The sequence below is a fragment of the Rattus norvegicus genome, chromosome 15 (genome assembly GCF_036323735.1).
Source record: "Rattus norvegicus strain BN/NHsdMcwi chromosome 15, GRCr8, whole genome shotgun sequence".
Classification (NCBI taxonomy): Eukaryota; Metazoa; Chordata; class Mammalia; order Rodentia; family Muridae; genus Rattus; species Rattus norvegicus.
Window position 1 is genome coordinate 39,293,577 of NC_086033.1, and position 27,094 is coordinate 39,320,670.

A 27,094-nucleotide genomic window follows, 5' to 3' on the forward strand; every position below is an offset into this window, starting at 1 on the left:
TGGCACACCAATCCAGGATGGTCTAGGCCAGAGTGAGATTCTCTCAAACAACAACAAAATAAAACAGGAGGAAGAAAAAGACTCCCTTAGATGTTACTTGATCACCTGCCCGCCCTTTGAAGCTTCCGGAAAAACAAGAACTCTAATTACCATACTCAGTGACATTAGACAAAAACCTCCTGGGGGGGGGGGCAGTCAGTCATCAAGATGACTGTTTGCCTTGCACTAAAGGTCACCCAGTGATACTGAGCTTTGGGTCCCTGTGGCCGCTCTGGGGTCAAGATCATCAAGCTCACGTTGGTCTGCCCCTGCCTTCCGGTTGCATCCAGTTCTCTAGTTCTCTTGCCTCCGGAGCTGTCTCACTGTTTGACAATTCATACAGCAAAAGATAAGTTTGCAGCCAGAAGTGAGAGCCGCGGGGCTGGAATCTCAGTGGTATAGAGGCTAAGGCGGCAGGATGCCAAGTTCAAGGCCAGTTTGGGCTATATTGGGAGACCACGTCCCAAAGAACTAAGATTTGGGAACATGGCTCACGTCTGCCAGGGGCAATCCCTAACATGGAAAAGAGAAGCAGATTTCAGGGGAAGCCTTTGAAAAGTATCCTCTGCAGAAAGGTTCCGCTGGTGAAAGTGTCCTCTGCAGAAAGGTTCCGCTGGTGAAAAGTGTCCTCTGCAGAAAGGTTCCGCTGGTGAAAAGTGTCCTCTGCAGAAAGGTTCCGCTGGTGAAAAGTGTCCTCTGCAGAAAGGTTCCGCTGGTGAAAGTGTCCTCTGCAGAAAGGTTCCACTGGTGAAAGTGTCCTCTGCAGAAAGGTTCCGCTGGTGAAAAGTGTCCTCTGCAGAAAGGTTCCACTGGTGAAAAGTGTCCTCTGCAGAAAGGTTCCGCTGGGGGGGGGGGGGGATGGTGCAGGTTATGTTTGATAAGCACCCTTTGAGATGAGGACTACTGTGACTTATTTTTCAATGAAATAATGGAATCACATAACAATGACAGGAAGAAAGGGGCAAAAAGCTTACAGACTGTGGCACCTACTGTTCAGTCAAGAGGGAGAAGTGGGGAGGCTGACTCTCCAAGGCTGCCTCCCCCACACCAGGGCTGCCGGCCTCTGCTGTGTTCCTTTGATCTTCCCTCCTATCTTCCCTATCTGGCAGGATCTGTTTAGCAGGAGACAGCTAACATCAGGCATCTCTGTGAGCAGCTTCCGCTGTGGGATGCCGAAGGTATTTGTTGGAGCACACAGCCACACCCCGCTGTCCTCCACAGGACACCGACACCTGCAGCAAGGCTGGAGGCTCCTGAGCAGCCTCCTTTCCAGCAGTGACCTGGCTAGACACCAGCGAGTCTTGGTCTGGGGACCAGAGACAACTTCACAACTCCCAGTAAGCTGAGCCCTTCATTAGTGCGTAACTGGCTTTGTGGACCATAATGCAGGGGTTCCGGTAAGTGTCCTGGAAAATCTGGCCTCTGAGTATTAGCAAACTCACCGAAAAGACTACTCGAGAATCAACAACAAAAGCCCCATACATGTGCTAGGTACACAGAGCAAGTGTGGAGGACCTTGATGGGCATCTGCACACACTGCTGTACAGCGTGGTGTACCTTGTGCTATGGGCACCTCTTCTGTATCTGCACTGTGCCTTTTTTTTTAAATTGGATATGTTCAGTATGTTCAGTCACACGTGCACACATCTGTGTGTGCTGAAGGTCAGAGGTCAATGTCCTGTACCTCCCTCGGTCATTTTCCATCTTATTTTTTGAGACAAGGTTTCTCAGGCTGGAGAGATGGCTCAGCGGTTAAGAGCACTGACTACTCTTCCAGAGGTCCTGAGTTCAATTCCCAGCAACCACATGGTGGTTCACAACCATCTGTGATGAGATCAGATACCCTCTTCTGGTGTGTCTGAAGACAGCTACAGTGTACTACTCCTATACATAAAAGAAAATTATTTAAAGAAAAAAAAAAAAGAGAGAGACAAGGTTTCTCATGAAATTGGAGTTGGAGCCCATCGATTGCTAGACTGATGGCATGCGCCCCAAACCCCGCCCCCACGCAGCCTCCAGTGTTGTGGCTACACTTCCGTGACCGTGCACAGAGCTTACGTAGGTACTGTGGATCTGAACTCAGCTCCTCATGTTTGCACAGCCAGTGCTTTAGGGGATGAGCCACCCCAGCTCCCTTTCTGAGCGCTTTAGAGAGCTGCTGCCTGATAGGGAAACAGGGACGATCCAAGCGGAGTGCGATCAGTGCGGGCAGGGGCTCCAAGAACACTCGTGAACCAGTGTGGCCGGTGAACAGCTCTGTGCACCAGGAAATGCCTGATGGCAGATGGGGGAGACCTGGGGCAACGGAGAACAAATCTCTCCACTGCTTATTTGTGCGGCAAAGGAAGTCTGAATGGAGCTCTGTAGCCTGTGCCCGGCTACTCGGCAGGCTGAGACACAGAATCACTTGAGATGGGTTCAAGACTAGCTTGGGCATCACAGTGAGACCGCAGCTAAAATAAAAGGGAGCCTGAAAGTGCAGCTTGGTGGCAGAGCGCTGCCTAGCATCACGAGGCTTGGAGCCAGCACCGCGACATAAGTTCAATAATACACATTGTCTAAACAGACACTTCTTTACAGGGTGAGCCTGTGGCCCTGCCACTGCAAAGTGATTTAAACACAAGAAAGAAGTGCCCGTCCCCTGTTGCCACAGTTACTCTTCTGCTGCTGTGATAAAAGCATCTTAAAGAAGGATCTATTTCATTCCACAGTTTGAGAGTACAGCCCACGATGGTGGCAAACCCGAGGTGGCAGGGGCTTGAGGTAGCAGGTTGAGCTAGGCACATGGGCAGGTGAGCGATGGTGCCTGGCTCTGAATTCCCACCTCAGTTAACCAGATCAAGAACATCCCTCACAGGCCCGTCCAGAGTCTAACCTAATGTAAAGGATCCCTCACAAGTGTGCCGAGAACAGCAGTTCCCAACCTGTGGGCTGCCACCATCGGGAAACACATATTCCCAGTGGTCTTAAGAACAGAGACACAGCTCCGTAGCAAAATTAGTCATTAAGTAGCAATGAAAATAAATTATGATTGGGGATTCCTAAATATAAAACACTGACATAATTCCCTTTTTTTTTCCTGTAAGCCATAAGAAGTTTGAACGCTGTGTTGTGATTGAGAGGACAGAGGAGGCCCTAACTGTGACCTTTCTGACGGAGTTTTGACCTTCAGCTGTGGCTCCGCCTAGAACTGACCTATGACCTGAGCAATCACTCTTCTCTTTGACTCAGTTTTATTCCCTGGACAACAGGGATAACATAATACCCAGGTAGTAGGGTTGGGATATAACTAAGTGAACGAGTGTCCAGTATGTTGCCACAAGCCCCCGATCTAACTCAGGACCCCCACCTCCGTGCTGGTCTGCCTTACTCAGGTTACAACTTCACCTGCCTTCTGTCCGTTAGCTCTCATGCCCTGACCATGCACTTAGGGATATGGTAGTTCGGAAGTTGGCTCCTCCAGGGACAGTGCCTGCATATACCTGTCTCTGACACCGGTACCCAGCAAAGGACAGTGCAAAGGGGCAGTCTACTCATTGATGTGCTCTTTGATTTGAGGAGCCCTCAAATCAGCTAGTCTTTTGCCTTTACCCATCCCCCACCCCACCAGTCGCATGCTGAGAACCCCCATAACAATGCAGTTTGTGAAAGTGAGGCTTCTATCCACCCACAGACCCTCTGCCAAGTCACCAATAGCATTACTCGGTGGTAGTAATTGGCTGATCTTAGAACATGGGGGGCTGACGGTGCATTGTGGACAAAAGGCACTTCATGTAAAATTCCCAACTGCAGGTGTTGTTCTGACTGTATCATATGTGCGCCCACTTGGGACGATAAGGAGAGAGGGGAAAACACCCGAGACATTTTAGAGCTCAACCCTGCCTTGGGTCTGATGAAGATTGCAGAATCTGTGGGATTTTCTGGAGTACTGTTTATTCGATTTGGAACGCTGCTGTGGCTGGAATAAGTGGTTTAGAAGTGATTCAAAGTGGCTTTCAGCAGAGTATGACTGTGTTTAAAGTGTGTTTAACCTAGATGTTTGCTTTGTTCTCGAGGGCTCTGTACAACAGGCCACGTGACTCTGAAGTCATACCCATGAGATAACTCTCTGCATGTGGGAGAAAGGAGAGCAGGAGGTGCGCTGACCTGCAGTGTTGGCACTTTCGAGTGGCTCGGCGCTTAGAAAGTAGATCCCAGATCCTCATACTGATGCGTAATGAGCCACGTTGTTAAACAGTGATTATTTTCTAATCACTTGGAAGAACTTTAAAGGCCTTCTTACGTCAGGAATTAAAGTCATTTCAAAATTAACTTTAAAAGGATATTTGAACTTACTGCACATTTACGTTTGCTTAAGGGGGAAAATATAGAGAAACACCAGCGGTCCCCTGAAGGAGACATTTCAGGGCTTTATAAAACTCATCTAGAGAAGCACAGCATTTCCAAGTTCCTCCTAGTTGATTTGCCATCTATATGCGTTTTCAAAAGAGAGATGTAGGGGCTCCCGATAGGGCAGGCAGTTGATCTGTGCACACCACCCGTCCCCTTCCCCAATTCACGTATAGCTTTTCCTACATACTATTCACAGGCTTTGCTGAACAGCGTGTCACAGAAGCGCTTGGACTGAGAGTCTCTGCCAACTGCCATGTTGCTGTTGCCCTGCCCAGGAGAGCCAGAAGCTTTGCCACCATGGAGAGATTCACACACCACACCCTCCTGCCTGCCTGTGTGTGGCCAAAGATACTAGAACTTACTTTTTTGTTGTTGTTTTGTTGTTGTTATTGGTGGTGGTGGTTTTAGACAAGGCATTACTCTATACCCCAGGTTTGCCTCAAACTCAAGGGCATCCTCCGGCCTCTGCCTCCTGAGTGCTGAGACTATGGCTGAGTGACCGTGCCTGAGTCAATACCAAGACTTTTCATCTCTCTACACACTGTGCTTAGCCATCTGATAGTCTCCGTGCTTGGGAAACATTCTTTTAAAGAAAACAAAAACAAATTTAAAAGCAAATGAGATGCCCGTCTTTGGAAATGGAATACCAGTGTGCGTCTGCATTTTGTTTTGTTTTGAAGAAGAGGAGAAAAGAGTGTCTCTGGGACCCTCCTCCAATCTAGTACCCAGATCCCGGGACCACAGCTCATTCTCTGAGCTGAGCTTGTTCCCCCTCGCACCGTGAGACAAACCCTGCTGCTTGAGGCAGCCAGAAGGAGCCTGGGAGGCTCAGGGGCACAGGAACCCCCCAAGGGGCCTGTAGGAGAAGCTCTTTGTGGATAAACTGAAAAGCCCTGAGGAGAAACACAAACAGGAGAATCACTTTCTCCTTTGAGGGGATTAGTTAAACTTTGGAGCTTCCTGAGGAAGGTGCCAAAGACAGCAAACCTTAGAGCCAGATGAAGCTCACCAAGACAACAGACTCTCCATCTGTGACAGGAGAGCCCTCGGCTGGGCCCTGCACCTCCGACCTCACAAGTATCTTTCTTTACTTTCTAGAAAGTCTGACACACGGAGGAATGTATAATTCTGTCTGTTAAACTGATTGTCTTTTCCAAGTTGTATGACCAAAGGCTTCATAAGACATGAGAGCTGTCTGTGAGTCCCATGTTCAAAGGCACTTTTCATGCTATCTAAGCTTAGCTATCGAGAACCCTAAAGGCAACACATTCCAGAGTCTCAGACTTTTGATTGTATTAAATCAAACCGGGCACATCAAGTGGGGGCGGGGTGGGGTGGCCTAGTACTTTCCAGCTCTAACCTGGTCTGTACTGAAGCCATTTGTTTAATAGTCATTTGCCTCCTAAAGACGAAAGACAAGCAGGACCGGGCCGTTGAGTTTTAGTTGGCAGGGGGATATTTCAGGAGTAAACGCATCAAGAAGACCCATGAGTATCTCCTACATGGGAGATTTGTGGAGCGTTGTTAAACAATGAACCAACTAAGAAAAGGCCACCAGAATAAACTGCAGCTTCGTTTGTTTGCTTGTTTGTTTCAGAAAGAAGCAAGAGGGTCGATACCATGCAGAAAGTCTGTCCTGCAAGCCCTGCTGGGACAGCAGAGCCTGCCTCACCCTTTGCTGACCGACCCCATCCCTTGCCTGGGTGGTTGTCGGGCCAGCTTTTCTTAGCATTAAGACAGTGAGCAGCCAGCATGCAGGCCGAGAGCACAATAACGGCCCTTGTTTCCAAGGGAGAAAAAATAATGGTTCAAAGACTAATATTAACACAGAGACTCCAGTGTGTCCTGTGTTGCTGCCCCCAGCCCCAGTGAGTGCAAAGAGGCTTCTCTACTCGATGATTTGACAGGTGAGAGGAACAAAAGAGTTAGTGAGCGGGGAGTCCAAGATATATGCTAAGGAGGAGGAGGGAGTCCTGGGACGAACTTCAGAAAGTGTCTGCCCCTGTGTGATCCTATCAAGGACAGAGAAAGGGAATCCCAGCGTGGTGTGTGTGTGTGTGTGTGTGTGTGTGTGTGTGTGTGTGTGTGTGTGTGTGTGCATTAGTCCCCGGACAGCCCAGTGAACCCTGGTCTCCTGCACTGAGCATCTAAGATGAAGGGTGGGAACGAACAGGACTCAGGAATGCAATGCCGGTTTCCCTTGGGCATGCAAATCAAAGGTCGCTGTGGACTGAGGCACACGATAAAGGGCTTTTTAGACACAGGGGTTTTTTGTTTTTGTTTTTTTTTTAAACATTCTGCTGCCACTTGGCCCATCACTCACAGTGTGGTTCGTAGGGAGGAGGTGGGTCTCCGCAGGGCACACACTCCATGTCTTGAAAACCAACCAGTTTGGTCTTCCGGTAAAATCTGGAAGAGCAAGGAGAGAGTCCTAGTTAGCGGTGTCACCTAAGGCGAGCATCACGTTGTGGGTCAGGCAGCCTCTGGAACCAACACTTGGTGACAAGAAGCAGCCAAAGGCTGAAGGGGGTAAACCCCGCACAGATCCAGCTCCCTACATAAAACTTCCGGTTCCTCTCTGTGATGGGTCGGATGCAGTGAGCTCTGGCAATTTTGCCGTAATCTCGGCCACAAACACCTCTTAAATAAAGTACTGGATTTAGCATTTGAAATTTAGGAGCCCAACATATATATATATATATTTTTTCATGTTACATACTAAATAATTGTGGTTGTTTCTAGACGGTAGAAAGTCAAGTCATTCAAGACTCTGTTTAAATAAAAAAATTAATTAAATTTATTTAAAGAAAACATAAAGCATCAATGACATAACTAATGAGCAGCATCAGATTTTAAATTATTATGATTATGCTACTGTCTGTAAATTAAATTATAGGGACAAACTTAAAATCACCACTGCGAAGGTGGGGGTGCAGCCAGGAAAAGAGCGCATTCGTTCTCCACAGAGCATCATTCAGTATAAACCAAGTCTCCGTGCAATTAAATTGGGTTTGAAATGCTTAAGCTTCTAAATAATCAAATGAATGCAAATTGATGTGGAACTATATTTATTTTACTTGGAAAGTAGGGGAATACACAGGAGGCAGAGGGGGTGTTAGGCAGGAGGGAGGCTGGGGGCAAAGGAACAGACTATGATGGACCAGAAAGGGACCCTGGTACCATCCATCCCTAGAGCCAAATAAAAGCAAAGCTGCCGGAGCATGAGAGGGAAGAAAACAAACTTTAAGGCTTACTAAGCTGTTCATTTACTCACAGCCCGTCTTAAAACTCCAGTTTCTGAATCGTGATCTTTATATTTAGGGGAGGGGCTTTTTTAAGCCACAACTAATGTCTTCGGTCATTACCACCTGACCGGTAATTTAGTGATTATCTGGAGCATTAGAGTCTGACCTTAAGTCCACTGTGTATTGTGAGCCGTTGGTCTTGTGGAAGCTTTATCTCTGTTTGGAAAAGGTCTTCGCCGAGCTTGCTGTGGGCTGGCAGGCCTGTAAACCAGGAGGACCGAGGCCAGCCAGAGCAGCAAGGGGAGGCACCTCAAAATAAAACAGGACCCAAAACTCTTAGATCCGTTGCCTAAGCCACAGCAGTAGAACGGCAGCAGACTGAGCTCTGAATGCTTCTGCTGGACTGAAGGACAGCACTGGTGGCTCCTCTGGTCCCTCTGCAAACTGTGCCCATGCGGCCCTTTGCCTGGGGTTTCTACTCAGTATTTAGTGGTCATTCAGACATGGCGGGACTTCTTCCCCTCCAGCCTCACAGCACACTGGCCCTTGAAAACACGATCTACTCTAATAAATTATTTTGGCGACTAGATTTTGATTATTAGGGAAAACACGGCCATCAAAACTGTCTTGCCACGGGGGAATTTCTTATTTTTAGAATGTCAAATAATGCCTATATTCCATTTCAAAATTGATGTTTCTGTTTTTTAAAGTGGTTTTAGAATATACATTTCACGCCTGTAGTATTTGCTTTAAAAATGTTGGATATTACTTTTTCATTTGCTTTTGCTCTTATACAAAAAGTTTTTCTGTATTGAAACAACTCAAAGACTTTGTCACTATTTAATTAAATTATATTTGATCATTTTCTGGATGGGAATATAAAAATATCAATATATTACAATATTTATTTATTTTCAAGACAGGCTTTCTTCTGTGTAGCCCTGGCTGAAAATTGTTCTATAGGTCAGGCTGGCCTCGAACTCAGAGATCAACCTGCCTCTGCTAGGATTAAAGGCGTGAGTCATAACACTGATTGTAAATATATTACGATATTTATTACAACATAAATATATCACAATATTTGACAAGACACATTTAAATAAGAAATTTCCCTTCCGTCGTTTGTCTTTGTTTAGAGACAGAATCCCACTAGTAGTCCAGAGGGGCCCCAAGTTCACCTTGATCCTCCTCTTTCTGTCTCCCAAGTGTGGAAGTGAAGTGTTAGCTGCCACATGTGGCCTCTACTGCTTTTGTTCAATATTTTCACATGCAGTTTTCTGTTGTGGCAAAAAGTGCACACCAGCAAGTTTCCCATGGCAAGCACTTTCAGGTGTGCACTTGTGAAACATAGCCCTGGACTTCCTCGGCTTGCCAGGCTGAGGCTCCGGTCCTGTCAGGCTGAGGCTCCGGGCCTCTTAGCCCCTATTCTATGCACCGTAGCTCCTCAATTGCCCTTCCTTCTGTTCCTGCAAATGTGACCACGCCACGTACGTCATCTGAATGGCCACTTCGGCACTGTCTGTTTGTGACTGGCTTATTCCGTAGCATGTCACCGTGTCGGAGCATGTGACAGGACTTGGTCTCCCAGGAGTCTAAGCAACATTCTGAACAGTTCCCTGGGAGAACGGGTCCGTTGTATGTGGTCCTTATCCGTCTGTCTGTGAGGGTTTGCGCTCCTCATTGTGGAGACTGTCAGTAGTGCTGTGACGGACACAGGTGTATGCCTGTCACTAAAGGACTCTGTTAAGGACTTTCAGATCAGAGGTGGGTTGATGGTTGTATGGTCGTTCTCTTAGCATCTGAAGGGCCGCCACTCTGCTTCCCCAGTGGCCACACAGTCCCCTGGCCGAGCACAGCAGCCAGTTCTTGCTTCTCCATAACATCGTATTCTCCTTAGTTCTTTCAGGTTATGTTTAGCAGTAGCCATTGTAATGAGTATGAAGTGAGAAATCACTGTGCTTCAATTGGCTGTTTCCTGAAGACTACTGATGTGAACGTCTTCTTGTAGGCCTCTCTGCCGATAGCAGATCATCTTCACACCACTGCTATTTGAGTCCTTTCCCCATTCTTTAATCAAGTTACTTGATATGTGTTGTCCTTGTCATATTAATTCTTTATACTTGGGTATTAACCTCTTATCAGAGAGTTGTAATTAGCAAACATTGACAAAAATGGTTGATCTTTTGTGTCCATGTGTGGAGGTGTATGAAGGGAGGCCAGAAGTCAGTCTTGGGTGTTGTTCTTTAGGTGTCTTCCACCCTTTTTTTTTTTTTTTGAGTAAAGTCTTTCCCTGGTCAGAGCTGGCAGGTGAGGTTGGGCTGACTTACCATGAGCCTCAGGGTCACCGCCCCAGCACTAGGATTACAAACCACCACTGCTGGCTTTTCCCACACAGGTTCTGAGGCTCAAACTCAGGGTCTTACACTTACAAGATAAGGACTTTACCAAGGTGTCTCTCCAGCCCCTGACCTGTAGATGTTTTCTCTCATTCCATAGGCGTCTGCTAACTGTCAGTGTATGATTGGATGCTGGCTCTGTCTTGTTGCCCAGGAGATCTTGAGTTTGATGTATCATTGTTGATTTTGGTGACTGTGCCTTGGTGTCACATCTAGAAACTTTCTCCAAATCCAGTGTCATAAAGTTTTCTCTTGTATTTCTGTAACATTAGGTTTTATTCTTTCTTTTTTAAGATTTATCTTATGTGTATGAGTATACTGTAGCTGTCTTCAGACACACCAGAAGAGGGCATCAGATCCCATTACAGATGGTTGTAAGCCACCATGTGATTGCTGGGAATTGAACCCAGGACCTCTGGAAGAGCAGTCAGTGCTCTTAACCGCTGAGCTATCTCTCCAGCCCCCATTAGGGCTTATTCTTAAATCTTTAAATGAATTTGAGGTTGATTTTTGTAGAGTAAGGTAGGAGTCCTTCTGTTGCTTCCACGTACCCCGTTTCCTCAACTCTTTCTCCAGTGGAAGCTGTCCTTTTCTCTTCTTTTGCATTGCTGTCAAAGATCACCAAGCGTACCTGCAAGGGCTCGTCTCTAGCCTCCACTTTGCATTCTTTTGGCTCCTTTATCTGTCTTTGCACCACGGTATCAGATAGTACAGGAACAAGTCACAGTCAAGTCAAAGTAGAAGATCAACCAAGCACTGAGATTTATCGAGTTTTAGATTTATTCCCACTATAAGTGGCATAGCTTCCTACTGCATTAGCCATTATCCTGCTGAGGTCAAAGGTGAACCCCGGGTTTTGCTCCTATCACCTTGTGTTCTTTTGAGATAGTTTCTCTCACTAGCCTGGAGTTCATTGCACAGGCTACACTGGGCTAGGAAGGACTGCACACACCCACACCCACACCCACACACTCACACCCACATTCAAACACACACTCACACTCACACACATTCAAACACACACTCATACACACTCATACACACACACACACACACACACTCATACCAGGGTTGGCCTTTTGATTATAGGTTCTGTAGACTCTGGTCTTGCCTGGCCATTACCCTGCCACTTCCTCTCTCTCTCTCTCTCTCTCTCTCTCTCTCTCTCTCTCTCTCTCTCTCTCTCTCTCTCTGCTTGTTTAGGGTACCACAGTTTGGGACACAGAAACAAGTGCAACTGCATTTCCAGCCCAAGTGAGACAGGAAACAGATTCTTCAAATGAAACGAAGTGAAAGGGAACACAGATCTTCATTGTGTGGTTGCAGAAGCTCCAAGGTGAATGTCACCCCCGGTTCTCACACACACAACATAAAAGGACAAACAAAACCCATACTGGACGTTGCTCGATCACTGTGTGATGAAAACTGGCGTGTAAGTATATCTTACAGATGCAAAACTCACTGATGGTGGTTGTGAGGAGACGTTTTGTAGTGAATCCAATCCAAGCTGGACTGGTTACCTGATGAACGCTGGTTAAAAATGCTGTTCTAAGAATGCCTGTGGTAGACCTCCACACTCCCACCATAGAGAGCTTTTCGGCCATGCAGAGCCACGGCACAGTCAGCCCTGGTTTTACAGTGTCCTGGCCTGTGGCCTATGAGCCACAGTCAAGCTAAGACTCAACTCTGCCATGCATAGGATAGTGGATGGACCTTAGTGACAGCTTTGTTCATGCCAGCACTTCAGGCTCAGGCTGGCCAGTCAGCCCTCGGTGTACTGTGCTCAAGAGTCCACAGCCATGACTGCACAGTGCCAGTGACAGGACAAAGCATTAACTGAATCACAGTCACTTACGGCCAGATAAGGATCTGGGCAACAGGAGAGAGGACAGGAAGTGTGCAGGCCAGTTCAGACAGCTCTCCATAGCTGGAGGCCATTGGGAAGCTTGAGGGTGGAAAGGCCTGGGACTAAGAGTAAACAGATAACTTGAGTCGTTTTCTGTGAAACTTCCTGGTTCAACAGGCACCTACCCAAGCAGGATGCTCAGCCCTGGGAGAATCCTTGACCCTCTGCTCACAGCTAGGTGACTTGTGGCATCAGTCACCACTCTAAGGACCAGCTTCCTTCTCTGTAAGGAGTACTCAATGCCCCTTCTGACTTAGCAGCCTGGTTTTGGTGACAGTACAATCCACAAACATATCTAGTTCTAGGAAGTGGTCATTAAGTGGCTTGGCCACCAGAAACATTGAAGAGCTACAGAGGCCAGGTTATGCTTTGCAGGAATGGACTCCAGTTCCCCACAGAGGAGAAATGATGGACCACGTGAGGCCCACTGTCACTCTGACACAGACTCCTCTAGTTTGGTTTCTATGGCTGTCATCAACACCGTGACCAAAAGTCTCTTGGGGAGGAAAGAGTTTACTTCAGCCTACACTCACAGTCCAGCACTGCGGGAAGCCAAGGCAGAACCTCAAGGCAGGAACCTGGAGGCAGCAGCCGAGGCAGAGGCAATGGAGGAGTGTTGCTTACTGGTTTACGTGCGCACACACACACACACACATACACACACACACACCACCCACAGCAGGCTGGGCCCTCAAATAAAATGCCTCACAGACTTGCCTACAGGCCAATCTAAAAGAGGCATTTTCTCAGTTAAGGTTCCTCTGCCCAAATAACACTCTAGTTTGTGTCAGACTGAAATAAAACAAACAAACAAACAAACAAACAAACAAACCCCTGAACCAGGCCACAGCCATCTGAAGCCTTGCCGATTAATGAGCAATCCTGTCTCATAGCTATTCAGTGTTTACAAGGCACTGGGCGCTCTCCTAGGAACGGTTATGCTTTTCATGTTCATTCCTCCAATAACTGCGGGATGGTAAGATGCTCAGATGACAGCTCGTGAGTTACTGGCAGGAAGTCAATGAGTGCACCCGGAAGCCAAGGAAGTGGGTCTTTGTCATCTCTTAGCTTGTGGGCATCAAAGACAGCAATTTACACACACAGGTGGGCACACACAGACACATACCACATATGCACACACATGCGTATACATATTTACACACACAACACATGTACACACACATACACATACCATACACACACATACACATATAACACACACACCATACACACCTGTGTGTGTACACACTCACACTACACATGCACCCAGACACCACAAGCACACACACACATGCACACGCATACACACACATGCACACACACACACACAGGACATGCTGCATGAGCATTACTAGTGCATTGTTTCCTAGAGGCCACACCCACAGGAGCCATCTTACCTCCTCTTGCCACAGCTGTGTTTGTGTTTGGGGGGTGCATGTGTGCATATGGTGTGTATGTGCACGGTGGCATGCGTGGGGTGTGAGTGTATGTGTGTGTGCATTTGTCCACATGCATACCACACCCCAGTGGAGTGGAGTTCTTGGTAAAAGCCCAGGATGCTGCCTTCCAGCCAGTGTCTCAGGTGCTGCCTCCCTAGACTTGCAACCTGGGGCCTCAGTTTAGCCCCATTCCCCAGATGAGACAAGACACGCACAGACATGCTTCCACCACAGATCTGTAGATCACAGGCAATAGAGGCATGCCAGAGGTTCCAGGAATGTTCTTCAATTTCGGCTTGCATAAAATTAAAACTCTATTAATAGTTGTGCATGGTGGTACATGCCTGTCATCCAGTATGGAGAGAGAGGCAGGAGAATGAAGAGTTCAAGGTTATCCCAACCCACAATGCAAGATCTTGTCTCAAAAGAACAGTCCCCCTCAAACTGTCATAGCTGCATTTGTCTACAGTCATAACTTTGAAACTATGGCACTTTTAATTCCATTTTAAAGTGACAGATCTGTTAAGATAATTCACAAACTATACAAGTCAACTACTGAGAGGGCTGCATGCCAATGGTATTATTATAGCCATGGAGCTGGGTAACTATATCTATGATTGATGTTATAACATTTTATCATTCCCAGGAAAAAACGTCTAACCACTATCATCACCCTCATCCTTCACAATGTTCCCCAGCCCTCAGCCCAGGCTGCCCAAGTGGGTTTCCCATATCTGTAGGTTTACTGTGCTAGGCATGTCACCGAGGTGACCATTGGCTGTGCAGCCTTCTATAACTAACTGTCCCTTTCATTAAACACAGTATCCCTCAGATCCGTCTGAGCTAGGTGCAGCATTTCCTCCCTTTTATTGCTGAGTATTGTTCAACTGTACCCAGTGCTGTCCACCCACGCATCCATTGATGGACATTTGGGTTTGTCTGAAGTCTCTCTAGAGTGATGGAAGGAATACCACAGACTAGGTAGGTCACGTATTAAAAACAGAAGTCATTTCCCATAGGTCTGGAAGCTGGGAGGCCTAGAGACTGGGTAATAGAGACAGAGGCCATGAGAGTCATTTGGTATCTTCATGAAGGAAGAAACACTGGAAGGGCAAGAAAGGGACAAAACCCGCCTACCGGTGTCCTTAGCCAGGAGAAAGAAACCATCAGGACCCAATTACAGCTTTGAAGTCTTAGGTTAAGTCGTCACACAACAGCGCCTAAATTCCAGAGAGGACTGACTCAATCCATAGCAGGGCTGTTCCAGCTTTCTCCATATTATTGTATGTAACGCTGCCACAGACATCAGTGCAGCAGATTTTTGCACACACAGCGATCTACAGATCTCTTGATCATAGGCCCACGCATAGACCTATAGTCTATGGTATCTGTGAATTTGACTTCTTGAGGAAACATCAGTTTGTTTCCTAATGTGGCCACCCATTTCACATTCCCACCAACCATACAGGAAGGTTCCCATTTCCCCACCTCCTACAAACACGTGTAACTGCCCATCATGGCTACTCCAGTGGGTGAATGGATGGGATTTGGGTCTGCAGCTCCCCAGACCCAAGCACCTTTTCTGCAGATTTGCCCTTCGCTTGTATTATTGGAGAAGCATACTCAAAGCCTTTACTCTTATTTTAAGTTGACTGTCTTTTTGAATTATTGAGTTGCGCGAATTCGTCATGTATTGTGGCTGGGACGACGGTGAATTAGGTGGTTCCCTCTGCAGAGACCCAGAACCCAAGGACCCACAAACATATATATGGGGTGGGAGGGTATGTTGTATTTCTTCAAAACTAAAAATTTTATGCCTCAAAGACACCATCCAGAAGGTGAAAAGCCAGTCACAGAACAGGTTGAAATGTCTGTGAATCCTGAATCTGCAAGAGATGGTTTAGGTGGTAGAAACATGGGTGCATGTGACCTCCCAGGGTGCATGCCAATGAGTCCGTGGAAGGCTGTCCCCATTTACACTGTCTCTTCTGCTCTCTCCTCTTCTACTCATTTCTCCTGCGACTCCCTGGGCCTCTTGGCAGACGTATGTAAGAGTGGGGGTACTGGACTCAACACAGAGCTGTGCATACAAGCAAGCACATTATCACCGAGCGACACCCTTAGTCCTCTCCTTTTTGAAAATACTGTGAGATGGTATTTTTCTTTCTTTTTTAAAACAGTGCTCATTCTTTTTAATATGTGCATGCTAAATATTCAATCTGAAGCCATGGTATGTACTGGGGATTTGGAAAGGAAGGGGAATTGTGGGACACTGGGTACTGGGCAGGCAGCAAATACGTTAGATGTGGTAAGTTGGAGGTGGCGTTTTTCAAACATTTATTTCAAATATCTATTTAGGGAAGGGGGTGTGTCATGGCATTCATTGGAGTGGAGGTCAGAGGACAATTTGGGGAGAGTTAATTTTCTCCCTCCACGGGGAGTCCTGGGATTTGAACACACGTGGCAAGTGTTCTGCTGAACCTGCCTCTTGGCCCAGATTAAGCCTTAAAAAATATATATGACGTAAACTCCGCATGGTCAGAAATCTCTGCTACTTTCTCCTCTGACCTGTTCTTGGGCAGGAGGGAATGCTCACAGCTGCGGCTTTTGTGGTCATTTTGGAAAGTACCATCTTTTGTAAGCTGCCTGCCAATTCCCCTGTCCTTTTGTCCAAGGGTTCCTGTTTCCTAGCTGGTAGGAACTCTAGGTTTGCAGGCCATGTTGGTGGGACTGCTCTGCCTTGTCTCCAGCGCCGGGCACAGAGTAAGCTCATGGGCTGCAGAAGGACTGAGACAAAAGTTCCAAACGCTGCCCAAACATCTTCAAGTTCTCACCACCGTGCTTTCAAGTTTAGCGGGAGTGGAGAAATGCCTTGGCAAACATTTAATTAAACAATACAGGAAATGGCCCAACTCACCCTGGCAAGCAGTCCCCGCAGACAGCATCACTGGTGTGCGAGCAGTTGGCCCTCTGAAAGCGGTTCACCAGCGCACAGTCCACGCATGGCTTACACTTCTGGAAGCCCCGGTCCTCCTTGAACCTGTGCGGCCTGCAGGGCACACACTGTGCATCCTCCCCGTAACCGAAGCCACATTCCTGTGGGGATTAGTGGGTAAAAGACAGCCATTCAGACTGCAAGCTTGAAAAAGAAGACACGTTTGGGATAAAGAAGACCCACCAAAGCCCGCCTTCCTGGGCACAAAGGTAGCCCTTTCAGCAAGTTCAAATGTGTCTTGCCTGCCTAATAATCTCTCTTGCGGCCAATCCAAGTGTGCTTAGCAATCCATTTTTCTCCAGAGGCGGGGAGCATGTGCATAAGAAAAGGTCTCCCACTGGGGCGTTAGGGCAGAATTGCGGCACTTTCTTCTCCCCTAATTAAGCCAGCCACGTGACCACTCAGCGGCTGAAGCCAGTGGACCATTTGGACACTAGTGTTCACCCAAGGCGGAAAATAAATACACCACTATTAATAGTGCAGCTTCAGAGGATAAAGGTGTGAGAGGTTTCAAACACCTTAGAACACTGACCGGATTAGCATTTCCTGTGGTCAGAAGGGTTTTGTTCAAAGAGAGCTGGGGTCACAAGCTAGAACCTAGGATCAGAGTTAGAGAGCCTGCTTAGCAAATAGGATGCCCTGGGTTCAATTCTCAGCACTGCAAACAAAACAAGGCACCTAATGGTTTAAAGCCTCAGTGTGATGTACACTGGGACACCGCACTGTTTTTTTACAGCAACGAGTTATATTAAAGACTCTTCGGCACCCAGACTTCCACAGTTCAAGAGCACAATGACGTATGGTGATCATCTATATGACTAAGACACAGCACAAAACCCAGGTTTTAGTTGTGTACTCGTGAGTCCATGAGGTTGGATGGAGAGAGAGAGAGAGAGAGAGAGAGAGAGAGAGAGAGAGAGCAGGTGAAGAGCAAAAGCCTCTTCCTTTTTCTGTGTTTTTTATATAGGCTGCCAGCACATGGCGTGGCCCACATAAGATCTGAATTAAAAATGAGTCTTCCCACTTTTAAATGATCACTTTTAAATGATCCTATTTAATCAAGAAAACCCCTCACAGGTGTACCCAGCCTCTTGGATTTTAGCTTGTTCCAAATATAGTCGAGGTGACAACCAAGAAGAGCTAGCACAAGTCCGCCCCTTGTCACCTCGACACAATCTTATCTCCTTATGTCATGCATAATTTCCAAATGAAAACAATAACCAGGTCATAATTACACCCTGCATGATATAACTATTCCACACACAATAACAAATGCATTATATATTTAGCCAGGTCATAATTACACCTAATCTGATGTAACTATCCCTCATAAACTGCAAACACATAATAAATTTTAAAACAGGTGGCAATGTCCCTTGAGGGACATTCTTTTGGTATCTCAAAACTTAAACAACTGATGTTCTCTTAATTGGTGTTATATTACATGATAAAGATATCAAGGAAAGAAAACTCAAATATCTGTATAAACACAGTCTTAACAAAATATGACAGGAACACTCGTGTCAATTACAATTGTCACTTCGGCAACTGGTCTCATGGGCTTAGCTGGTACTTACAACTGCCTTCCTCTATTACCCATTCTGTATTTCCTCCACCCTCCACAAGCACCTCAGCAGGTCTTGGATTTTTTCCTGGAGGAGTGACCCATACCTTCATTCCTGATGGGTCTGTGCCCTTTGTCATCTGGCCAGGATTAGGCTGTTGTACTTTCACATTGACTTTAATCACAGGACAAGGTGGCACCAAGAGACGCCCTAAAGGATTTCCTGCACTCCAGACATAACTTTTCCTACCTCCGTTGTAGAGAACCAATCTAATTTCCCCATGGTAATTTGGATCAGTTACCCTTCTGAACACTAGTATTCTTTTCTTATCCTGTTGGCTTAAGGGCATCAGAAGCCCACAGTGGCCAGGGGCAGTCTCAGCTTCCAGTTCAATGGAGTGTTTGTTGCGTTTCCTGGCAGGAGGGTTCCCTCCTCAGGGACCAAAACTTCTAGGCCAGCAGGTTGTGTGATCAGGAAGCAAAAATATTCCTGGTGGGTTATGAGGAGTAATAGTGAGTAAAACCATTCCCTTTCTACTTCTGATTCCTGGAACTGTGGATTCTGGCTATGGGAGAAACCTTACCATATATTGAATGCTGATTCAAAGCAAATACCACCCTCTGGAGAACCCTGACCCAGCCCTTCAAGTGCCACCACTTAATTGGCTTTGAAATTGTGTCTTCAAAAGCTCATTCCATCTTTTTTATGAGGCCATCTGCTTCAGGATGGTGGGGAACATGGTAAGAGCCGTGACTTCCATGATTGTGGACACACTGCCAGACTTCTTAGTCAGAAACAATACTGAATAACACCATGACAGTGGATAAAGCATTCTATAAGTTCATGGATGGTAGTTTTCACAGAAGCATTACATGCAGGAAAGGCAAATCCAGAACCAAAATAAATATCAACTCCAATAAGGACAAAGCATTCTTCTTTCCATGGAGGAAGCTGTCCAATGTAGTTGACCTAACACCAGGTTGCTGGCTGGTCACTCTGTGGAATGGTTGTTATACCTGGGGCTCAGAGTTAGTCTCTACTGTTAGTGTATTTGGCACTCAGTAGCAGCTGTAGCCAGATCAGTCTTGGTGAGTGGAAATCTATGTTATTGAGCCCATGTATAACCCCCATCTCTACCACCACAGCCCATTGAGCAATGGCAGGAATGGCTGAAAGAGGCCAATCATCAGAAAGACTCAACCTATCAACTTGATTATTGAATTCCTCCTCTGCTGAAGCCATCTTTTGATGAGTATTTACAATGGGACACAAGCATCTTCACATCCTTAGAAAGATCTGTCCACATACTTCTTCTCCACATGTCTTTCTCACCAATTTTCCAATCATGCTTTTCCCAAGTCACTGACAATCCAGCCAATCCATTGACTATAGCCCTAATCACTAACCACCAGTTAGTAAACAAGCACACATCTGGCCATTTTCCCTTCCAAACAAAATGTATGACCCTGTGTACTACCCAAAGCTCTGCTCACTCTGAATGTTTCCTTTTGTCAGTATCTTTCAGGGTTGTCCCAAAAAGGAATTGTAATGTGGCGGCTGTCCTCTTCTGGCCAATGCCTACATAAGGTATACAACAGGCAGGAGACCAGGCCCTAGTCTTCTTTTCCTCAATTAACCAATCATAGGCAAAAGTCCAGGAGGTTACAGTGGCATGCTTGGGTATAGACCGCATTATAATGGGAGTAGCATTTGGGTAGCTTCTTTGTGTAGCTTGCTTGTGCCTTCAGGACCTGCTTGGGCCCTATCATGTATCTACCACTTCAGTTTGATAATAGATTGCTGCTATGCAAGGTCTATTTGATGTCCAATAACACCCAGGTCAAGATGGGCAGCTCAGACTGCATGGTAGCTTGGTAGCCCGTTATCAAATATTCAGTTTTTACTAAGGCCCAATAGCAGGCCAAGAACTGTCTCTCAAAATTAGTTGTCTGCAGATGATGGTAGAGCCTTGCTCCAAAATCTCAAAGATCTCTCATGTAATTTGCCAATAGGAGCCTGGCAAAGGCTCCAATCCAACCAGCATCCTTATCTACCACTGACACAAGTACCATTGGGTCGAGAGGATCATATGGTCCAAGTAGTATAGCACCCTGCCCAGCAGCCTGGACCTGTTGAAGAGCCTGCTGTTCAAGGACCCTCTCAGAGTTAGCAGCTTTCCAAGTCACTTAGTGTATAGACCAGAGCAATAGACTTAACTGAGGCATGCGCTCTCTCTAGAATCCAAATAGACCCACTAAACATTGTGCTCCTTTCTTGGTGGTGGGAGGGACCAGGTGCAATATCCTTCCCTTCACCTTAGAAGAACTATCTCGGCACGCCCCACACCACTGGACTCCCAAGAAGTTTGGTTGGATTTATTTCTTATTCTGATACGTATATGAGTTACCATTGAGTTCAAAGTGGTTGCTATTTTCTGCTCACTTGGTCTAATCACCACAATGTCAATATAGTGCACCAATGTGATATTTTGTGGAAGAGAGAGAAAATCAAGATTCCTTTGAACTAAGTTATAACACAGGACCTGAGTGTTAATATAATATACCCTTGAGGCAAAAGTGTGTAAAAGTATCCTGCTGGCCTTACCAACTGAAAGCAAATTGCTTCTGGTGGTCCTTATGGACAGGTATCAAGAAAAAGCCATTTGCTAGATCAGTAGCTGCATACAATGTACCAGGAGATGTGTTAATTTGCTCAAAAAAGAACACTGCACCAGGTACAGCAGCTGTAATTGAAGTTACTGCCTTATTTGAGTTTTCAATAGTCAACTGTCATTCCCCACAATCCATCTCTCTTCTACACCGGCCAGGTGGGATGGGAACCACAACCCCTGCATCTCTCAATTAGTGCTGGTGGCACTAATTTCTCCGGTTCCTCCAGGGATTTGATGGCGTTTTTGATTCACTATTTTCCAAGGAGAGGCAACTCTAATGACTTCCATTTAGCCTTTCCAACCATAACAGCCCTCACTCCACAGGTCAGGGAACCAATGTGAGATTTCTGCCAACATCTAAGTGTATCTAACCCAATTATTCATTCTGGGACTTGGAAAATAACCAAAGGATTAGTTCAAAGACCACTGGACCTATTGTGAGTCAGACTTCAGCCAAAACTACATTAAACTTAGCCGGGCACGGTGGCACATGCCTTTAATCCCAGAAAATCTGATTGTTTCCTTTCTACCAAACGTACAGTTACCCTTGTAAGAGGCTACAGATCTGTCTTGGGAAGGCCAGAGAAGGCTAACAGTAAAACGCATGGGTATTTTATTAATATCCTTCCTCAGGGAACTTGGTCATCCTTTCAATCAAGGAGTTCAGGATCTGCAAACTAACTCATGTCTGCAAACTGGTTACAGGCTGAGATTCCCTTCTGCCATGATACAATGTAACCTTTCTTTCATTTATTTGAGATTTCCCCCCCACCCCCACTTATACAGAGGAAACCCCATGACTGACTAACCAATACCAAAGGTCCATACAAGTCAATGCACCATAAAAGTCACGTTGCCCATTATGTGTGAGGCCATTGTGGACATTGCTTTGTCTGTGTTGGCCATTACAATAACTACGATCACCTTGTCTTTGACCATTCAGTGCTGCTAACCGGCCCCTGCTACTTCAGGATCTGATTAAACCTATGGTATTGAATTTATCCAACTGAGCACCAGCATCTCCAGCCCTAAAGTCTAGTGCAAGAAAAAGGTTGATGACAAAGCTCTTCCAATCTGTGGGGCCTTTCTCAGCATTTTGCATCTTGGAGGATTAGTGAGGGGCGTGTCTCCTGGGCCTTCCCATTATGGAGGATTAGGTTTTTCACAGTGTATCCACTCTAGCATTGCAACCCCACCCCCCACTGTCCTTAAATCCTTCCTCAGCACTAACAGAATGGATAACAGGCATCTCCAACCCCATTTCAGCAGGGCCTCTTTTGATAAATGCTTTATCCAACCATTCAAACAAACTTTGACACCTTTTTTTTTTAACCATGCAAGTTTCCATACTAAACCTAGAATCTCCACTCAGAGAGCCCACATCAACAAACTCAGCCTGATCCAGCTTTTCCTTCCACCATTATCCCACACCCTAAAAATCCATTCCCACACATATTCTCCAGACTTCTGCTGGAATGAGTTAGCAAACTCATTGAGTTCTTTAGTTTGCCTCCTCCTGGAGTACATTTTCTAACTCGGAGCCTGCTTAGCCTTTGGTCTGGCTGTACATCTAGAGGAGACCCTTGGTGTTCCTGTGGGACATCAGTATGGTCATTCCTGGCTCTCCTTCAGGGAAAGTCACTACTGGTTTATCAGACAATAAGGATTAATTTCCTCAGTCAAAGGTGGGAAAGGCAGTACTTCAGGCTTGGTGTGAGAGTCCATCTTCTGCCGAGGGAGGATAGACTGCTTCCTCAGGTGGGATAAACCCTTGAGAATCTCAGCATCAATAGCGCCCTCCCACGCATCTCCACCCCACATCACAGGATCCCATTCTTTACCAACTAACGCCCCTACTTTAGCAACTGATCCCCTCCAAATGCTGGGGCCCCTACTTTAGCAACTGATCCCCTCCAAATGCTGGGGCATGAAATTTCTCTGTAATTCAGCCAACTTCATAATAAGGGTTTCTGGTTGATTTTCCACAACTCAAGCTCTTACGGCTGCAGGAGAGATTCTTTTGCCAGGGCACACGTGTAAACCTTTAGACCACGTATGTGTGTTTGGAGGTGGGCAATTTTATTGTTGACTTTAATTGTTGTCCTTCACCATCCTGGGATGCTAGAAATTGGTTAATTTTATCACAGAGCTCATTCATTTCCTTTGTCAGTTTATCCAGAGATGCTGGGAGCAACCAACCAGCAGCATCAGTTTGCCACAAACTGTTCCAAGTTTTATGTTCAGACTCACCAAATCCATTGCCTCTTACAATTGGCAAATCAGGATAATCCAATGCACTTGTCTCCTAAGTTTGTAAGTTAATTCACAACACGGGCTTTCAGTACTCTCTGAGTTTCCAGAAGCTTCAGTAACTGAAGAGGCTTCAGTAACTATAGGTGTTGGCGAATTGGAAAGCCTATTCCAGATACTTAAATTCATCTATATATTTCTGTTGCTTTAGAACCACTGCTGGTACCAAAAATCTGTATTAATCAAGATTCTCTAGAGGAACAGAACTTATAGAATAAGACACACACACACACACACACACACACACACACACACACAATTTATTAGAAAGACTTACAGGCTGTGGTCCAGCTAGTCCAACAGTGGCTATCTACCAACAGAAGATCCAAGAATAGAGTGGTTAGTTAGCTGTTCAGTCCCTAAAGCTGACTGTCTCCACTGGTCTTCAGTATACAACAGAATCTTAAAGACGTAGGGTCTAATGCCAGGGTCGGAATGGACTTCCCAGCATGAATGAGAGCAAGCAGGCAAAACCAATGATGGAGCTTTCTTCTTCTGTGTATTTATTTAGGCTGCCAGCAGAAGATGTGGCCCAGATTAAAGATGGATCTTCCAACCTCAAAAGATCTGGATTAAAAGTGGATCTATCCGCTTCAAATGATTTAGTTAGGGGAAAACATTCTCTCACAGGTGTACCCAGACTCTTGGGCTTTAATTAGTTCCAAATGTCGTCAAGTTGATAACCAAGAATAGCCATCACAGTAAGTACAGCAGAGAACTATACACGTGACCCCACAGGGAACATCACCAACCTGCATATGGCACTGCTTCCCGAAGGTACCCATCCTCCACCACTGCCTGGTCATGTGCACATATACATGCTGTGATATCTCTAATTCTCAAAGTCCAGTTTTCCTAATACTTTGGCTATTGCCCTGTAGAAGGTTGGAAATCAGAGGCCGGGGTTTGCATGGTAAGGATTGGGAGTTGGTAGACTCATGTCCAGCCTGCCATCTATTTGAAACACACCACCCTGGTAATCTCATAAGGAAAATTTGCCTCTAACTTTAAAGCCAGCAAACTACTGGAGTATCTATTAAAAAAGAATCATGACTCATAGCTTTTATATTTTTAGTACATAGGTTAAAAATTGTGTCCAATCTGGTGTCTTTGCCCAGGTTCTCAATATAACTTAAAAAAATCTTAATTATGAAGGGGAAGTCCTAGCACCCTGGGTGCTTACTCTGTAAGAACTTCATAGAGCCACGCCCACTCCCAGGGATGAGCACTGTCACTGCCTGAGGGGACAGAGCTTTGGACAAGTGTTTGGTCTTGTGCAAAGCGATCTAAGTGATGTTGGATCTAAGACACCTTTGGCAGCCCAATCACGGTGCCAAAGGCTAGGCCTCAGAGTAAAGACCACTCACCCAGAACACTAGCCATCAGTATTTTGTGACAGGGCCGTTAAACTCAGAATCAGCTTACGGCCTGAGACGCCACCTTGCAGAGAATTCACTGACACATGTGGAATGATCCAGAGCAGGGACAAGACAAGATCTCTCAGGGCTCCAGTCTCTCATCTGTGTCCCTAAATGCTGGAATATAGGGTGCAGCCTGTGGGGAAAAGCCATTTGTCCATAAAGTGTCATCCTTAATTTTGTCTAAAACCAACTGAGCTTCACTTATTGGCCAAAAAAGAAAATAATAATAATAATAATAATAATAATAATAATAATAATAATAATAATAATAAAAATTAAACCTAAACCAGCCCAAGAGCAGATTGCCTGTGATAGAAGCTAGGCATTGAGGATGGGCAAAATCAACCCAGAATTCTCTAATTTTCACCTTCCCCTCTAGGCTACTACTGGAGCCCAAATGGCTTCTAACTGCCAATCAGCTTCCTGACTCAGCTTCCTACAGGGATTACGGTGCGATAGAGCGGGAAAAGGAGGAAAGTCCGTCGTCCATCTCTTCCCAGTGTTGGGGATTGAGGCCAGGGCCTCACATATGTTAAGCAAATACTTATCCCCGAGCTACATCTCCAACCCAATGGTTAGGTTTTATCTTCAGGAAGCATCTCACTAAGCACTCCCGGCTGCCCTTGAACTCACGAGGTTCCTTGTAGTCATCCATCAGCCTTGACTCTTCTATTGCCTCTTCCAAGATGATCCCTGAGCCGAGAGGGACAGGGGAAGCTATGGATGTCCCATTTAAGGCTGAGCACTTCCATAGCCTCTTAGTCTCTGTATGCTGACCAGTTGTGGCTTCTGCATTAACTGTCATCTCCTTCACAAAGAAACTTCATGGGAGTTGGAAATGAGCTGACTTGTGGGCATAGCCATATGTTACTGGGGCTGTTTTCATACTATGTCCATGTTACTATTAAGTAGCAAGTTCTCCCCTAGTGCCTATAACCTATCTAGATTCGGGTTCATGGCCCTGATAATGGTGTCAAGTATGGGTTCTGTCTCATGGCACAGGCCTTAAATGTAATAAAGGTGTTTGGTTACCTTGTGGTATCTCACAGGGTGAGATGCTTTTCTCCTCTGATATCATGCGTAGCGCCTTCTGGCAGCATGAAAGCTGGCTAATGGGGTGACTCCTCCCAGTCGGTGCCAGATTGATTTCACCATGTTTGATTCAAGCGTGTGTTGTCTTCAGCAATGGGGTCTACAGTCAAGTTCTAGAGGGTAACCATGAGCAGTGGTAATAATCTATAATGCTTAGGGGTCTGTGGGAACCGATTGGCCAATAACTCCAAAACTCCCTGCACTAGGATTTTTATTTTCTATCATGGGGTTATCCACTGCCCTTCTTGTTATAGGGTAACTCCATTTAAACTCCATGTGTCTGTGTATGATGTGTATATTTTAGGAAGCTTCCTCAGAAATGTTTCTACGACTTTCTCCCTTACCTTCCCATCCCCCACCTCATTTAATCCTTCTTGGTCCATTCTCTCCCCTCCCCCTCACATCACTGCATCTTATCTTCCTCCCTTGAAAGCGCCTCTCCCCCATGGCCTCATAAAGCTTCCTAACCTCTATGGGTATTCCAAATGAAACCCACATCTGCAGATTCAAAGCTAACATCTGTATATGAGTGAAAAATATGAGATGTTTGTCTTTCTGGATTTGGGTTGCCTCACTCAGGATGACTGTTTTCTAGCTCCATCCATTTCCCTACAAATTTCATTTTTCTTAAAAGTTGAATAATATCCCACTGCTTAAAAGAACTACATTTCTCATTATTCATTCACCAGCTGATGGGCATTTAGGCTGTTTCCGATTTCTGGCTGTTAGGAATAGAGCATCAGTAAGCATGGCTGGACAAGTGTCGCTGATGTAGGATAAAGCAGCCTATGGGTAGACCCCCAGGTAGGATAGTGGGATCAGACGGTGGATCTATGGCTAGCTTTGTTGGGAAACCACCACACTGATTTCCACAATAGCTGCATGTGTTTGCACATCCATTAGCAGAGAACGAGCATGCCCTTCCCTCACCCACGTTTGCTACTTTGTTGTTCTCGTCACCTATGCATTCTAACCGGGATAAAGCAGTCTCAAGGCAGTTTTGATTTGTACTTTTGGGGGGTGACTAAGGTCAACCACTCTCTTCATCTTGAGCACCTCAGCTACATGACGTTCTGAACCAAGCGCAGACAGAACCAAAAGGATGCGAAAACCCCACCATGATCTGAGGAACTAGTTAGAGTTTCTTTAAAGTTGTTAACAGAGACTGTCTATTGGCCAGCAGTGGTAATCCCCGATGCTTTGAAGTTTTTATAATTCTACCATTTATATAGTTCTGTGCTTGCAAGACAGTCTGTCCTCCTTGAAATCAGAACAATCACAGAGTTAGGCATTCAGAGGGAATTTCTTTGGACTGAGGGGTCTTTGCAGAAGGGCATTGTTCCGGATTTCGCTGTTTTGTATGGGGCTTGTGGCTGCACCTCGGACAGACTCCTCGTGTTTTCGCTGAGCACTTGTGTTGCTTAGAGCACCAGGAGCTGCAAAGGCTTTCCGTGAGTACAGAGGGACCTCCCCCACACGCAACTTCAGGGATCAAAGCGATGCACACGTGACATTCGGGGGCGGGTGCCGCATTGTTCACATGAGAAGCTTCCAGTCAAAGGCTCCAGCCTGAGCCTTTGAGTGTTTCAAAGTCAGGCTTTGATCCTTGCAGCCAGGACTGTC

The 27,094-nt window shown here is 46.0% G+C and overlaps 1 protein-coding gene and 1 long non-coding RNA gene across 2 annotated transcripts in view; one reads left to right on the forward strand and one right to left on the reverse strand.

Annotated features, from left to right (window-relative positions):
• Tnfrsf19 (TNF receptor superfamily member 19) overlaps positions 1-27,094 on the reverse strand; it is a 66,262-nt gene that overhangs the window by 25,272 nt on the left and 13,896 nt on the right. Inside the window, exons 3-4 of the mRNA NM_001044229.2 lie at positions 16,335-16,513; positions 6,755-6,840 (exon numbers count right to left, since the gene is read on the reverse strand). Of these exons, the coding sequence (NP_001037694.1) occupies positions 6,755-6,840; positions 16,335-16,513 (265 nt within the window). The remainder of the gene's footprint in view (positions 1-6,754; positions 6,841-16,334; positions 16,514-27,094) is intronic.
• On the forward strand, positions 814-5,049 carry LOC134481977 (uncharacterized). Its single transcript, XR_010057927.1, has 2 exons — positions 814-1,436; positions 4,628-5,049. It is a non-coding gene; the product is annotated as an uncharacterized LOC134481977 (long non-coding RNA).